This window comes from Fringilla coelebs (assembly GCF_963513975.1).
Source record: "Fringilla coelebs genome assembly, chromosome: 17".
Lineage (NCBI taxonomy): Eukaryota > Metazoa > Chordata > Aves > Passeriformes > Fringillidae > Fringilla > Fringilla coelebs.
The window spans coordinates 2,824,928-2,841,760 of NC_140043.1; the positions used below are offsets into that span (position 1 = coordinate 2,824,928).

Below are 16,833 nucleotides of genomic sequence, written 5' to 3' on the forward strand. Positions count from 1 at the left end.
GGTTTATTTTGATTTAATGAACACCATTGAATCACAGAGGGATTGTGCTCAAGGTCTTGTGATGACCCATGTCTGGCCCCACACCCCTCCCAGCTGCTCAGACCCCTAAGAATTCATGGCAAATCCTCAAATATGTAAGAGAAGAAATAAAGGATGGTGGGGGACCTGAGGACTGTGCACAGCTGGAATGAGCAGGCAGTGTTGGAAAATGGGAATAACCCTTGTGCAGGACCAACATCAGTTGAGTTCTCCACCTTCTGGGACAAAGGGATCTTAAACCTGAGTGAGTTTGGTTTGTTCCCAAAGAGCCACAGCTCCACCATCCAGCATCAGGATAAGGCAGGTGCAAGTGGGAATGGAGCTTCCACTGCCAAGCCCCATGGAAAGCAGGGGGGATTCCCTGGAGATCCGGGCTGCTCCCATATTTGGATAACATCACCAGACTGAAATACCATGCTTGGAGAAAAAGAAAAACATGGTACGGAGGAAACTGAGACTGGCCCGTTTTTCCATCCTGGGAAAACCACGCTGATTGTGCCAACAGAACCTGGCAAGGTGTGTGTGTTGTGTGCTTCCCCCTTCCTGGGACTCCTGCACCAGAAAAACCAAGCCTAAGATCTAATTTTTTGTCTTAAGTTTAGGAGTGACAGCTTGTTGTTCCTTGGAAAGACACAGCATAGAACAGAAAGCCAAGGGCAGCAGCTGCAGCCTCCTTTTTCAAGGCCTTGGTGCTCCTGCTGAGCCTCCAATACATCCCTCCAAGGGACAGGGAAGAAAAATAAAAAATTAGAAAGTGTGTTAGCAAATGCTCCCATGCAAAAGTCTAAACTTTATTCACTTTTATTTATATATTTAACAATTCTAAAGTATTTACTTCTCGCTTTTGACAAAAATGAAAAATATAGGAGCACTTTACTCTCTTGCGGAGAGAAGGGTTATTTCTGTACACAGCTACGGAGAGACGGCTTCCTCCTTTACATACAAAGAAAAAATAATATTAATAAAAAAAGTGCTTTATCGATCCAAAAAAGCCTAGAGCTGCAAGCTTTTATTCACACTGTACATCCCAGCCCCAGCCCGGAGCGGACCCTCTTGGCACGCGCGGAGGCTCCGGCTGATTCTGCACCCCAAAGCCACACGGGGCTGGGGCGTCCCCCCACCCCAGCCCTGCCGCCTGCCCCTCGCCACCCTCGTCCCGCTCTGCACGAACAGCTGTGCCTGTGCCTCTCTTCCAGCCCCCCAACTGCTGGCTTAGGAACAGATCCTAAACCTGCCTTGGCTGGAAACCCATCCTTCCCTTCACTTTCAGCGTCTCTTTCTCTAGACCTGTGCCAGGGAGATCCCAAGATGCTCCGTCCATTCCCAGACCCCTTTCCTGCAAGGACGCAGCCTCCTCCTTCCTGGGCATTCACGCCAGCGCACGGATCATGGCAGGGTGGGAAGGGCACAGTCCAAACACCTCAGTGTCTCCCCCGAGACCCAATGAGCTCTGCCAGATGGTTTCTCCATGTGACCCTCCCTTTGGATGATGTGATTGTGACATTCCAGGGAAGGGAAATGCTCCTTTCCCAAGGTTTCTTGGATTTTGAGCTGTTGTATCTAGAACTCTCAAATACTCCAGCAGGATTCTTGGGAATACCATAGAGAATTTGGGATTTTGCCTAGGGAATGCACTGTGAGCAGGATCTACTCTTCCTCCTTGCTGGATTGCACTAAGCAGGATCTATGGGAAAGGAAAGGGATGAGCACCTACCAGTTGGTTACAAACGGATATTTGGGAGTTTCCCCCTTCAGTGAGGTGAGTCTGATTGGGACAGAAGGAGGAAGGGGAATCCATAATGTATTTTGGATTGTTTTAAGATCCTCAGGCAGCTTTTTCCTATCTGGAGTACACTGAACACAGCCTGGGAAAGGAGGAGCATCCCAGGAGGGTGCCCAGCACCAGCGCAATCCTCACAGGCCGAACCCCGCGACTCCGGCGGGTCCCGGCCGCCTTCCGTCAGTTTGGATCGTCCAGTAAAGTGCGAGTGACCAGCCAGGACCTGACCATGGCAATGCTCCGCTCCCAGAGGGACTCACACGGATGGGGCAAGGACAAGGCAGAGGTCTGCTCCTGTCCTAGTTGGATTGAAGCAGGAACTGCATGGTCAGACGTCTGGCAAGGCCTGGTGTGACGCCTGGCTCGGCTCTCACCAAGAGCACGTGCATTCCTGAGCCAGCATTCCAGGTGTTCCCGCTGCGAGGGCTCAGACCTCACGGATTGTGTGTGCAGGTACAGAGCCACCAGTGCAGGAACCTGACTGAGACTCCCTCGGGCAGCCACTGTGAGAACAGAGAGGGAGAAGGTCTCTGGGGAAGGAGATTCCCACCTCTTCTAGCAGCAACAGGTTCCCAAACAGCAGTTTCAGGTTTGGAATAACAGGAGTGATTGAAAGCACTGGAGGCTGCAGCTATTCAGGCTCTGCACTCCGGCCAGCCCGGCTCCCTCTGCTCCCTGCTCCCCCAAATCCTCGGTGTGCAGCAGTTCCGCAGTGGGACAGATAAATACCCCCAGGGATCCTGGCTCTCACCAGCTCCCTCCCCACCTCCAGGACCCTCCCGCAAACAAACAGATATATTATTATATATACACACACGCACGCGCGGGGACACGGACACACAGACAGGACAGGCAGGAAAGGGGGAAGAGCTGGACAAGGAGAATCCCACAGGATCCCATCCTCGAGGTCTGTCCCACCGAGCAGCGCCCACGGCCCCAGCTCCAGGCGCAGCCTCCCGGCCTCGGGCCCGGGATCCGCATGGCCGTGGGGAAGGCTCGGCTCGGCTGCTCCCCCGCCGCTCCCAGGCCAGGAATTCAGTTGGACGTGGCAGTGATGGGCTTGTCCAGTTCGAGGTCCAGGCTGGAGCTGCCGGCGTGGAGGCTGCTGTAGCAGGATTTGCAGACTCTGCTGGGCTCAAAGAGCTGCTGGCTGGGAACGGGCACCTTCTGGTTACAGCAGCTGGAGCAGAACACGTTGCCACAATTCCTTGCATCAGGAACAGAGGAGAAATGGAAAAGAAAAGATCAGAAGGAGTTTGACAAAGTTACCTGAGGTGTAAAATGAGATATACCCAGTGCTGGGATGGGGGAGATACCTCCCTGCAGGCCAGGGCATGGGCAGGGACAGCTCCAGCGTCTGAGATCCAGGGAATGGGCACAGGAAGGTACATGGAGCCAGGACCAGCATGGAATTGCAGGTCATTAAATGCCTCCGTTCAGCACTGACATGAGCCAGGCTGGACAGGCTGTGCCCTCTTGTCACACAGAGAGCTCTCTGCCATTCACCATGGAATGATTTAGCTGGGTTGCTAGGGGTCTTAAAGCTCACCCAGTGCCACCCCTGCCATGGGCAGGGACACATTCCACTGTCCCAGGCTGCTCCAAGCCCTGTCCAGCCTGGCCTTGGACACTTCCAGGCTGGATGTGCTGCAAAGGAGCTCCAGCATAATGCCAGTGCCATGCTGGGGCACTGGGCTGAGGGGCTGAAGCAGAGCCAGCACGGGCCCTTCTAAGGCAGGCCATGGGGAATGTGGTGAAGACTGGGAATGGGGGGCTCCGGCCCTGCTCATGCAGCTGATCCAGCCCTGGCTCACAGGAGGCACGTGGCAGTGCTGGGAGCAGGGCGGACTCTGCTCAGAGCTGGAAAGGTTTAAACGTGGAAATGTCAAAGCTCTCCGTCGCTGCCATCCTCCCACCGCCCCCACAGCCACTCCAGAAGTCCCACACTCCTGCATCCAGGAAACTGAGCCAAGGAAGAACATGCAAAGCCCAGGGTGGGCAGGCAGGTGTCCCATGCACACGTGGGCACACGCAGCATTCCCGGCACTGGCGGAGCCGCACCGGCACATGCACCTCGCTACTGCTCAGAGTCATTAATTACCATCTACATCCCCCTCAAAACCTGGGAGCCCTGTGTGCCCTGTCCTCCTCAATTCCTACAAGGAGCTGGGAGCAGCACTCCAGGGACCTGCGTTTTGCCCTCTCCATTAACTCTTTGGCATCAGGATTTGGTGCTGTTGCTGTTCTGCACTGGAGATTTGCTGCTGTCAAGAGACTGCCAGGGAATTCTGTTGACACCCAGCAGCTCTGATTAATCCTTCCTTGCCAAGAAAGGAGATTTCCAGCTGCTGGTCACTGATGGGGAGAGAAACAGCAGAGAAATCCCATTTCCCACTTCAGTGGGCCCATTTCCTCAGTTCCACACAGCGCTCCGGGCCTCAGAGCTGGAACCCCGGCATGGGAAGGTTGACAGGGACCAGCCTCTGCAGAGGTTCTGGAGACTGGAGGGCCCTGCTGGAAATCCCAGTCAGAAACACCTACAGGAGTGGGAACAGCCCTGGGAGGTGCCACACAGCTCCCACAGCCCCATCTCCCTGCTCAAGGAATGATTATCCCAGAGTAGCTTGCTGATGGATGAGGGGAAAACGAACCAGAGGGATTAAAACAAGGATCTCTTTGTTGGAGCTCACCATTCCTAACATATGCTGGGGCTTTTGTTGTTTTATCCTAGACAATGGTGCTCTGACACTGCTTTGGAAAGCTCTGGACAGCTCATCCTTCTATCCCGGTGGTCCCTGCTTTGCTTCAGGGATTAAAAAGAGACATTAAAAAACAGGCTGGAAAAGGGATGTTGCTTGTTTGAGGAAAGGGGGCTGAAAGCCATGGTCCCCACTCCTCTCCTCACCCCAAATCTCAGATATTCATTGGGTTTTGGTTATCCTGACCCTCCACCAGCTCTGTGGCACCTGTTCCAGCCATGGGAATTTCAGTCCTTCTAAAACAATTGGCAGGTTTTTGCCAACATCCTGCACAGCAATACTGAAATTGTGTAGTAACACGTGGCCCTCTCCCAAAAATATGGGGAAAAAAGAGAACTTATCAAAAATAAATGCATGAAACTTGCAGGACAGTCTCTTGTCAGTGAGCAGTACACACATGGATTGACAGTGAATGTTAGTCTGAGCCACATCCCAGTTAAGCTCCCAAAAGCCAAGTCCTACAAGCCTTTCTGTGAGGAGAGAGGGCTGTTCACACAGATCCAAGCCCCAGCAGCTCGTGCTGGCCACCCCCAGCTTAGTTCTGGTGATTTCCAGGCAAGTGAGAAACAAAGAGGGAGAAGAGCTGAGTTAGTTGGGAGAAGTCACCCAGGAAAGGCTGACGGACAACGGACAGAGGCTGCTGGAAATGCTCACCAGAGCTGATCAACTCGGTCAGTGTCCCTGCAGGGAGGAGAGAGAGCTCAGGGCTACAGGCAGAGGGAGCAAACATTGGCAACCTAGGAAGCTGGAAGGTTTTACTCTGCTCAAGGCCTTACACTGCGGGGTTTAATTCATTTCCACTCCCAGGGAGGGGTGTAAATGTTTACTACAGAGATACTCATGGTGCTGGTCTCACCAACAGCTGGGCCACTGCACATGTGGAAGCTGAAGGAGCAAAGACCCTACAAGGAGATTTGAGCCAGACCTGAAACTCCATTTTAACTCCTTGTGGGGCTGTGGGTGCCCTGTGTGTATCCAGGCTCTGGGAGCAGTCCCAAGCTCAGGTTTAGGGAACTGAGCCCTGGGGATACAAATTTGCACAAACACAGTGGGCATGGTAAAAAAAAATAAAATCAGATTCTTCTCCTTCTTCCTTGGGTTTGGTTAACTTTACAAGACTAAATGGAGCAAAATATAAACCAGACACAAACTCAAAACTATATTCATAACTCTTTGCAACTTCAAAAAGCAGGAGAGCTTCAAAATGTGGTAACTGAGATTTATTTAAATGATGGTTCCTGTAATAGTTTTTGCATGTTCAGAAACGGGGAATAGGAATTTATTTGAAACAGAACTGGAAACTGGAGACTCTCTGGCTTTAACTCCAGCACATTGAGCCATGTGGTCTCTGCCTCTGGCTCTTCATCAAGCCCCTGCTGCTGCCTGAGATGCTGCAGCCTCTGTGGCAACAGGTCTAGCAAAGAATAATCCAGAAAACCTTGACCTCACACAGGTGTTCCATTCAGATTCTGTAGGAGCAAGTTAATAAAAGGGGAGAAAGGTTAGAGAAGGAAAGCAGCAGGTTACCAACCAGCAATGGGAAGAAGATGCTATTCCTGTATTTCATGTAACTCATATATTGAATTTCTGAATGCTAAGAGGACAAAGCTCTACTTTGTATAAATCTAAACTGCCTCCAAATCCAGTCTGAGGAAAGAAAGGTGGGATCTGTTTTGGCTGGAGTGGAGCAGACACCAAACGTGGCTGTTAAATATCTCCCTGCATGGACTGAACTGAGCAGCAGGAGCTGCCCTGTTCCCTCAGCAGCCATCCCTGCCCAGCAGGCAGCCCTGGGCAGTGGCTGTGTCACTGCTGGAGCCAGGGGGCAGAGCAGGCCCAGTCCCTGTGCCAGTTACCTGCAGTGGTGTTTCCGACTGGCGAGCCAGAAGGTGCTGTCGCAGCCGTAGCAGTGCGCGGCCAGGTGGTCCGGGAGCCACCGCGTCACCTGTAGGGACGGCCACGGCGTCAGGGACAGGGCAGGGGCAACGCTCCTGAGCTGAGCCCCCTCCCAGTCCCAGAGGTTGTGCAGCAGAGGGCTCATAGGCACAGGTACTGGTATGTCAGGCGTGAGACCAGCGGAACGCAAGGAAAAGAGTTCCCAAGAAGTGGCACACGACCAAAGGCTAGAGGATAATTTGAATTAGGATTATCCCAGAGTGAGCAATTTACAGGGATTTAGTCTGTACCTCTGTATCCTGTTTATCCACCTGTTCCCAGCTGGCTTCAGAGAAAATCTCTGTGCTGCAGCGAGACAAGCAGTTCTGATCCAGATTGCTTTCCGAGTCGGGAATAGACGTCTGTTGGCAAACAAACACAGCTGAACGGAACCCCCCAGATCCCTGTTCCACACAAATCAAACCCAGGAACCCCAACAGGGCAGGTCTGGACCCTCTGGTGATGGGATGATGTGAGGCAGAGTGGATTTAGAATCCAGTTTCTGCTAGAGAGTTCTGGGAAGGCTTTGGGTAATTAACCAAAACCTGCTCCCTGTGGCTCCAATTCCAGGGTCCTGATTGCTTTCCAAGGGTGTTTCACTTTTAAAACTATAATTAGTAATACAGATATCCTTTTGCTGGCAAAGATTCTGGAAAATACAAGCCAAATTGCATATGGGAAACTCAGAATTTGAGCCATGTACATTCTATGTATAGGTTTTGGGAATAATGCTTCCTTAATATAGTCCATCCAGGTAGAGGTGGATTTTAACTCACTTAAAACTCAGCCAGCCCTTAAAATATATCATAATAGGAAGAAACCCTGAGTTAATATATTTTGATGCCTGAGGAATGGGCAATCCTGGAGTTCCAGAGGAAAACCTGCAACTCCCAAGCTGAGGCACAAACAGAAGGTAGAGATCAGGTCCTTAAAAATGGGGAATTTTCTGGAGGCACTGCCAGCCCTACACTGCAGCTTCTGAAGGCCCTTATAAAATGGGAGCAGAATCCATTAAGGCAAAGCACCCAATTTCTCCAAGGAATTCAAGCTTTGAGCAGTGACACTGAGCCCAATGAGCACCTTGTGCTGCATCTCCAATGGGAAGAGCCAAGAAGGCTCCAAGGATTTTTCACAACAAACGTACCTGGGACTATCCAGCACCTCTGCCACTTCTAAACAGTGAATTCAACAAACAGAAGCTGGGAACCTCTTACAAATATTTTTTTCAATTTTGCAGGCATATAAACCATGTAGGAAAAGGAAATTTCTGATGGGTGTTGCGACAGCCTCAGGAATTACAGGCAAGTGCTCAAACCCACAGGAAAGCACAATTCTCTACAGAAGTCTCTACTTTTACAACTTTAAACACTTCCAAATAAAAGCACAAATGGTCTAATAGCTCCCTTAAAATTCTTAATTCATTGAGAGAAAAACCCTTGTTGAAATACAGCTGCCACAGAAGCTCAGGTAATTTATTCCAGTTAATTTAGAATTCTAGAAATTTATTCCAGTCATTGAGCCTGGAGCACCTGAAAGCAATGGTGTGACCCTGATGGGTTTGAGCTCACAGAGCTTGCCAGTGCAGCTGGGACCTGCGGAGAACCAAGGGATCAGCCTATGCTCCTGTTCCAAAAATGGCACAGGAAAATAACTTTGCCCTATGTGAAGACAGCAGTAAACCAGGGGTTTGTTTGGTTTTATTGAGATTTGGTAAACCATGGGTTTGGTTGGTTTTACTGAGGCCAGGGAAGGTGTTTAGGAATGGCCAGGGGTGTGCGACCTGCTGTGCAACACCCATCTCAAAATAAACCTTTCTGCTCAATCTGAAGTTTGGTGACAGTATCAGTCACCAGCATCTGCCACTGTCAGGTACTCGGGCAGTGCGTGCCCTCTTCAGGATGACCTGGAGAGGTCGGTAAGAGCCCAAAAGTCAGGCCCTGAGCCGTGAGCCAGGAGCTGAGGGTTGGGTGAGCTCCACGCTCGGCCCAGAGCCGCTCACTCACCACTTCGTCGCCGTAGTCGCCGTTGAGCCGCAGGGAGCTGTTGAGGAGCTGGCTCTCCAGGCGGCTCTTCAGCTCCTGCACCTGCTTCTTGAGGGTCTCCACCTCCTGCTGATGGCCCGTCTCGATCTGGCGCAGGCGCTGCTGGATGACATCGCTGTAGACGGGCATCCCGTCATCGTCCAGGTGGCTGCGGGCCGGCTGGTCCGGGCTGCTGGCCGGCTGCTTCCCGAGCTGGCTGAACATCCACTTCTGGTGCAAGTTCCTCAGGTGGAGCTGAGCAGAGCTGCAGCTGGCCGTGGACACCTGCCGGCTCAGCGAGGCCTTGATCCGCCCGTCCTCGCCGTTGACGCAGTGTCCGTTGGTGGCGGGGAATTTCGGGGCCGTGAATCCCGTGGGTTTCTCCACCAGTTTGTTCTCCAGCTCCAGCTCCCCATTATACACCAGCTCATCTTTGCGGTCTGCTAGAGGCAAGGCACAAGGGGAAGGCATCGGGAGGTGTGTGGTGCTGCTACCAGAAGTCCTATGCACTCTTGATCCCAGTTTTTGGAGCTCTATCATGCACTCCCCCTCCGGCCTGTTCTCCAGAGTTCGGGACAGCTCGTCAGCGCTGTTGTCGAAGGGGTGACGTCTGTGGCACGGAGCCCTGGGCGTGAGCTCAGGCTTTGCTTCGGTCTCTGTTAAGGTTTCCGTGGAGCTTTCGATGTTGGATGTCCTTTCCTCCAGCAGGGCAGTCAGAGGGAAGGCAAGGCTGGCCTGGGCCGTGCTGCAGAGGCTCTCTGCTTCTCCTTCACCTTTCCCAAGACCTTCCTCCTCCGTGTTGTTTGGAGTATCTCTGCTTCCGGAGCCCTCAGAAGGAACAGCCTGCAGTCCTCTCCCCTGAGGTGCCTTCTGGAGAGCGCAGCTGGGGTCGCTGTGCTCGTCCTGCTGTCCTTTGAGCTCTGCAGCACCATGTGAGGCTGGGTGTGGGTTGGCTGTGGGATTGTTCGTTATGGTACCTGTATCCGCCTCGGCCTTTTCCCCGCACAGATTGTCAGCTCTCTTCTCCTTATCCAGGCCAACCTCGTCCCCTTTCCCTGCTGCCTCCAGGCCACCCCTCAAGTGCTCCTCCAGCCCAACATCATCTTTAGTGGCCTCCTGCAGAATGTTCTCCATTTGTCCCTCTGCCACCCCGGCTGCCACAGAGAGCTCTGCCCCCACGGGGGCCCTGCCCTGCCTGCCCAGCCCGTCCCCCTCGAAGGGGTCGTCCCCAGGGGGGCCCAGGCTGCTGAGCTCCAGGGAGCGGCGGTGCTCCTGCCACTTCTCGTTGAGGCTGGGGTCGCTGCTCCGGCGGTTGGTTGTAGGCACGCTGCTGTCACAGGCAGTCGTCAGATTGTCAAAGGATCTTGTCTTTGGTAGCCTGCAAAGGGACAAACAATCCCACCCCCAAGTCAGAGGATGTTTTTGTAGCATTGAGCTATTGTGGTTCAAAACCAGCCCCCCAGGTAGGACAGTAGCAATCTGCCAGCTAATGGACTTGTGGGAAGTATTATCCAGGAGCACAATCCAACTATCTGCAGTGCAGAGCTGCTTCAGTACTTTGTTTGCCGTGAGGAAAATATGTTAAACCAGACTTCAAACATTCCCAGATTAATCCCTTTACTAGCAAGCCCCAATGTTTACAGCCTGGTCACACCTCCTAATTAACATGTGCTCAGAGTCACTGTACAACAAGCAAAGAAATGGTTATGCAACATTGAAAAAGAACTCAAATTCAAGATAACCAGTGAAAGCTTATATCCCACAAGGATAGAAGGAATTCTCTGTGGCTATGTGACACCCAGAGTTGAACTCTATTTGCCCAGCTTCTCTCTGCCACGCTGTCAGCCCTGAAATATGACAGCTTCCAAACCCACCCCACAGACAGGCAGTGCTTGGGCAGCTCAGTCCCACAGTTCCACCAATGCACCCAGGAGAAATCCTGCCCTCCCACCCAAACATTCTCCTTTCATATCCCCAGTATTCTCTGTTGATCTTACTTTACAGGATGGGATTTCTGGGCTCTAGGCTCACCTGCCCAGAGGCTGCTCTTCGGGGCTAGAGCCTGGCACAGGGTAGGGGGCACAGGTGTCGTCGGCAGGCGTGGAGGGGGAGGAGCAGGGCAGGTAAACAGCGCTCCAGAGCATCAAGTTCCGCACATGGCACACGGGATACAGAACCTGCCAGGGGAGCACAAGGGAAGGGTCAGCTGTGCCTCCCAGCAGGAGAAGTTCAGCTCTGAGGGGGGAAGTTCACTGGGCAGGTCTCAGCTGGGTCACAGCTTTTCATCAGTCACACTTGGGGCTAGAATGACTTTTTCTGTCAGAGGCAGAAAAATTCCAGCCTTCAGCTCCTCCTGAATGAACTCTTGCAATGAGCTCTCTGTGAACCTACACCTTCACAACTCATGGAATTCAGTGGCTCATTATGAGTGCTGGGGTTCCCTTGTGTGTTGTGTTGCACCATGCCAGGGGGAGCTGAACTCACTCTAGGACCCCAATCCACCAGAGCCCAGCCTGGCTCCAGAGGAGGCACTCATGGGTACATATTCAGTACTTGCAGAATTTCTTTGAAGAGGCAGCTTGCTTTTAAAAGGGATTCCTTGGTTGTGGAATATGCTTTCTACTTCACTTTAAAAACACCTGGGCTCATTTTAGCAATTCCACTCTTTTCCAAGCAACCTTCCCATGGAAAAGCAGGCAATGGCAGAGGAACAGCTGGCTCCACCAGACAGGCACTGCCCAGACTCCCCAGGGAATGGGCACAGCCCCAAGGCTGCCAGAGCTCCAGGAGCATTTGGACAATGCTCTCAGGGACAGGGTGGGATTTTGGGATGCCCTGTGCAGAGCCAGGAGTTGGACTGGATGATCCTGGTGGGTCCCCTCCTAAATGAGAATATTCTGTGATTCTCTGAACACTCTGCTTCCCTGGAACTGAGCAGGGGAAGGGCTGTGGGGCAGCTGCTGCTCTTAAACAACTCTGGCTCTGTAAGAGATGCAATTGCACCATAGGCACCTTTTACAGCCTGAAGCAAAACCACAAGAAAATTAACCCAAACCAGGAAATTACCCAAATTCCCACGTGCAGAAGGAGTGTCCTTGTGAGTATTTCCTGAGAACAGGGGCCAAGTGGGATAGAGCACAAAAGGGCAGCCCAAGGACAGACCAGTCCACACAGTCACTGTGAGAGCCCTCTCTATGCTCCTCCTGGTATTTTCATGGAAATCTATAGGCATCCACAGCTTTAATATCCCCCCAGGCTATGTCTGCCCTGCCTCACAAACTCTCCCCAGGAGGGTCAGGTGGGAAGGCTCCAAGGGCTCATTGCAGTGGCAGCCCAGAGCCAGGGCACACTCAGCCAAAGAGGGGGGTAGAAAACTCATCTTTTTACAGCCACTGTGGGCATAAAACTCCTTCCTGCTTAGCCAGGGTTTAGTTTTGCTCTAAGAAACAACTGAAAGCCACATCCGTCATATACAAAGCCACTGCACAGTCCTTACAGTTCAGTTTATGACATCTGATACTTCAAGAAATAAAAAGTGTTTAAATATTTAAAAGTGTTTAAATAATTAAAAGTCCTTGCAGTCCTAACCATGATGTCATTTGGGGTTTGCTCTCTTGCCCATGCTCTGCACCCCTGAATCCCTCACGTGACCTTGTACCAAAAAAACAACTGAGCCCCTTCCCAGAACCTTCAGTGAGCTGCTACACCGAGGAGCCAAACTAAAAACCTGAAGGTATCAAGAGAAACAAAGATACACTAAATAATCTGAGCCACTTTTTCTGTTCAGACTTAAAATGAATTTAGACACAGTGTCTAGGTTTCCAGGCAATTTTGTGTCACTCCTCTGACACAGCTCAGTTCTCCAGAGAGGTCTATTTATCAAACACTGAAATGTTTTCCATTACAAACAATAAAACATTTAGTCACAGAAAGCACCTTTCCAGCACAGAGAAATTTCTGAGGTGGCATTTGACATTCCCCAAATATCAGCAAAATTAACCCAAGACTTCAAACATGGTGGATGTCAGTGGGAGCTGAGCTGGTCAGGAATCACCTCTCTGTCCGTGGTGACAGCTCAGAGAACCACATAAGAGTTTGGGCTGGAAGGGACCTTATAGCTCACCCAGTGCCACCCCTGCCACGGGCAGGGACACCTTCCACTACCCCAGGTTGCTCCCAGCCCCACCCAACCTGGCCAAGGACACCTCCAGGGATGGGGCAGCCACCACCTCAGCTGTGGTGGAACCCCAGGCCACCAGGTCCCACCGCTGGGCTGTTTCTCAGGGGACTCCCATTTGCAGGATGCAGTTTGGGGCAGCCCCCAGGGCTCTCCCCCAGGAGGGGACTGGGGTACATACAGATTCCGACTGGGAGGAGTAGAGCAGGTTTTTGAAGGCTTTGTTTGCTGCCCGCAGCAAAGACCAGACGGAGCAGGTCCGTTCCTGAGTGTGTTTCTCTCCTCTCTCTTTCGCATTGTTGCACAGGAATGTTCCAAAGAGGCAGGAGTAGGTGTGCTGCACCAACTTCACCTGCACAGAGCCACACACACACAGAGTCAGCTGGCACAAGGGCTCGGCCTCAGCTCCCTTCCCTTCCCGGAGCAAACCCCCACCACAGAAACCCCCGGCATTTCTCACATACTTCCCTACAAACCAATCGCACAGGAATGCAACGGGAGCGGAATCTTCTAAAATCATAACTGAACAAATTCAGGAGAAAACATAACATAGAAAGACAAAATATTTGTTCCTAATCAAGTCATGTTGATACAAACTTATTGCCCTGCAGGCCAGGCAAAGCAAAATCATGATTCCTCTGCTACAAAACATTCATGCAGCACTGAAATGCTGATCATTAATCACTCCATGCTGGGCCCAGCCTAACAAATGCCAGCTTAACTTCAGGCATATCAATGACTTCCTTGGGACTATTCAGATGTTTAAATGAAGACAAGTGGTTCAATACTGTAATAAATTAGGGGTTCACTCTACAAAGGCCAGCACACCACGGGTATGTTCTCTCTCAGCCCGTGGAGATTAGCAGTGTGCTGTGAAGCCAGTTACTACCTGTTGTAGCTCATTTCACAACTGAGCTACTCCGGGACTGTACATGGGCTCAGTTACATGGCTGAGCTGGCAAGTGGTAATTCCAGTCAGCCATAATCACAGGAATGTGCCTTAAATCTCTTAGTGGATAAGACACTTCATAAAAACTTCGACTCTTCAGACTACTGGTCCTGCAGTCCATGACTGCCACTTCCCCAGAGATCTGAGAACTGGCTTAGACCATCCTGGGTGAATTCCTAATAGGAATGCTGTCTGCTTCCAAAGAAGGTAAGCACAACTCCTTTATCCTACACATTTTCAGGGAAGAAACTGAAAAAAATGAATGGAGCAGGTTGTTTTTAGAGGAGGAGTATTCAAGTCAAAACAAGATCCAAGCAGGGGGAGTTTGCATTGGAAGTAAGAAGGTTTTTTTTCAGGCTGTGTGGATGTTTTACACCTCTTAGGTGAGACTATTCAATTAATATAATTTATTTCTTTAAAGCCTAAAAGAAGTCCTTGTGGCTCCTTTTGAGAGCGAGCAGACCCTGTGGGTCACACAAGTGCTTTTGTCCCCTGTATCTGGGCAGCTTTCCTGTTCCCTTTATCATGTGAGAGCATATATAGAAGATATTCATATGTATATAAAATAATGGAATGATTTGGGTGGGAAGGGGCCTTAAAGCCCATCCACTTCCACCCCCTGCCATGGGCAGGGACACTATCCACTGTCCCAGGTTGCTCCAACTCCTGTCCAACAGGAGTCCTGTCCTGGCCTTGGGCACAGAACATCACAAAAAGGTGGGAAAACCTGCTCCCACGCTCTCCAGCAGTGTTTAGCAGCAGTGTATTACCCAGCAGTCTCCCAACTCACAAGGAATGCTTCGTTAAACTCGAAGGAGCAGGGGAACTGCCTCTGGAGCTGATGGACACAGTCCAGCCACTGCAGAAACACCGGGCAGCGCTCATTGAGGTCGTCCGAATTCTCCCCGTGGCCACAGCGATCTGCAAACTTGTGGCCAAAATCCAGCCACTCAGTCTCCACTAGCACCTGGAAACCCTGCAGGGAGGAGAGGAGAGATGAAGAATCCCTATTTTCCTTTGGTTCAGTTTTCCGAGATGGTCTGAGACTTGTGGGAATCGCTGTGTCCTCTCTCCTATTTCCCCTCAGCACTGGGCTCATTACTTCTCTTTACTGCTTTCCCTAATGCCTGTGTGCTCTGAAATGGAATTAGGGCAGATAAGGATTCCCAAATTACATGAACAGGAAAGGGAATAAGGCAGGTTAAGTCCTCAGTGACTGGCACGGACGATCCTGATATGAGCCCTATCTCATCCAGGCAGTGAAAAGCAGGAACTTCATGTTGCCAAAGCTTCTGGATCATGGCATCCAGTATTTGGACAAGTTATATAAAAACTTTTCTTGAAAATGATGGTCATATCCACTTGTCAGGAAAGAAAACCATCCATCCCCAACAGGACATCCAAGCTGAGGGAGAGCAGGTGCTTGTCTGTGCGTACAGCACTCACAAGGTTGATTAAAGGTTCACTTGAGTGATTTTTCATGAAAAGGGCAAAGAACATTCCCAAACAGTGCCTGGGTGAGCAGCTGAATGTCACACCTTGTCTCACAGGACCTGAAATCCATCACAGGGCAGGCAGGTTTTGGTTCTTAGGGGAAAGAAAAATTGTACAGAATGTTTATTGAGTCAAAGGCTGTGATTAGAGCCAAAATAATGGCTGTGATTAGAGCCAAAATAATGGCTGCCAGCTGAAAAGCTTTAAATCTGACAGCACTGAAAACACATTTTCCTCAATGTTTCTAATCCTGGTACAGACAGCCACAGTTTATGGTTTGCTCTGGTGACAGAGAAGGCCCAGGGTGCACAGCAAACTCTGCTCCCCAAGCAGGAAGGACAGCACCCTTTGGAGGACCAGGAGCAGATCCTGTGCCCAGACCAGAGCAGCACATTTTGCCTAACGGATGCCAGCTTCTAGAAGCCATGTGGAAAAGGATCCAGGAAGTTTTCACACTTCCATCCAAAAGGCAGCTCCAGCTCCTTGTCCTAGGGTGTATGAGGCTGTAAGCAGCAGCTCACAGCAGTGTTCAGACACAGAGTTCTGCTCTGGACAACAAAGGCATCTTGCCCGTGGGCTGGCAGATGGAAGCCAGCCAGCACACGACCCACAGTGCTGAAAAGTGATGGAACAGAGGAAAATCAGGAGAAGCAGAACTGACAGAGGGCAATGGAAATGTGAAACTGGAAAATCATGCAGCTGGGAAATGCAGCAAAGAGGAAGGCTCTATCAGTGCTTGGCTGAGAACCTGCAGGGGTGCAGCAAAGGCTGCAATTGCAGCACTTTGTACTCCACATTCCTAAACTAAATATGAGGAAGCACAGACCATGACTGTGCAGTTACAGCAGAGGGAATGTGAGCTACTCCTGAGTAACACAGGCACCTACACCTGGGAGTAACTGCAGACTACAGGTGCCAAACTCCTGCCAGCTTCAGTGCCGTTGCCAGGGGAGAAACCTGCAATAACTCACAGCCAGACTCCCTCCAGAGACCCCAGTGACTGCCAGCTGCTTTACCCACCTCTGTGGTCCTGTAGTAGGGGTCCAGCAGGAGCTTGGCCAGGGCCACGATCTGGGGCGTGCGGTCCCAGCCGTCGGAGCAGTGAACCAGCACGGGCCGCTGGTCCCGGTCCACGGCGTGCACCACGAGCAGCGCGGATTTCAGGAGCACTGACAGGTGCTGCAGCCACTTGGTGCTCTCCAGAGCTGACAGCCAACTAGAGGGAAAGCAGGCAAGACAGTTTTTGCTCTTTTAAAATGCTTTCAGGTTTGGATGTCTGAGTTTGTCACGGCAAAGCTCCTGTTTTAATAAGCTGTGAGTGTCAGTCTGTAGCATTTTTCACTTGTGTCTTGTTAACACTTTCCCAGAGGTGGAAGCAGCAAAGCCACCAAGCCAACCCAAAGGAACTGCCAGTATCTGGGATGAGCTGAAGGTTTGCAACTACTTTGAAACATGGAAGGCTTTAGCAGCAAATTCCAAACAGGGGAGTGGGAGGGAAAACAGGACTGGGCTAACTACAGTGAGGACCCAAGCTCAGGAGCTCCCAAGGTGAGGGGCCATGACAGGGTAGTTACCTCACTAGGTAACTAACTAGAAGGTTATGAAACATTCTGCAGAAATGACGTTATAAATGAGTGAACTACATGGAACAGCACCACAATTTTCCAGATGTGAGCCAA

At 51.2% G+C, this 16,833-nt stretch overlaps 1 protein-coding gene across 6 annotated transcripts in view; it reads right to left on the reverse strand.

Moving 5' to 3' along the window:
* Positions 1-809: 809 nt before the first annotated feature.
* Positions 810-16,833, reverse strand: part of MTMR3 (myotubularin related protein 3) — a 74,591-nt gene continuing 58,567 nt past the window's right edge. For 2 of the 6 annotated variants that reach the window (XM_084217477.1, XM_084217478.1), the window contains 9 exons: positions 16,175-16,370; positions 14,451-14,636; positions 12,893-13,063; positions 10,566-10,711; positions 8,517-9,912; positions 6,765-6,875; positions 6,435-6,523; positions 5,233-5,259; positions 810-3,026 (listed from right to left, as the gene is read on the reverse strand). In XM_084217477.1, the coding sequence (XP_084073603.1) occupies positions 2,855-3,026; positions 5,233-5,259; positions 6,435-6,523; positions 6,765-6,875; positions 8,517-9,912; positions 10,566-10,711; positions 12,893-13,063; positions 14,451-14,636; positions 16,175-16,370 (2,494 nt within the window). In that variant the 3' untranslated portion in view covers positions 810-2,854. The remainder of the gene's footprint in view (positions 3,027-5,232; positions 5,260-6,434; positions 6,524-6,764; positions 6,876-8,516; positions 9,913-10,565; positions 10,712-12,892; positions 13,064-14,450; positions 14,637-16,174; positions 16,371-16,833) is intronic. The other 4 variants (XM_084217480.1, XM_084217481.1, XM_084217479.1 and 1 more) reach the window with 4 other exon arrangements.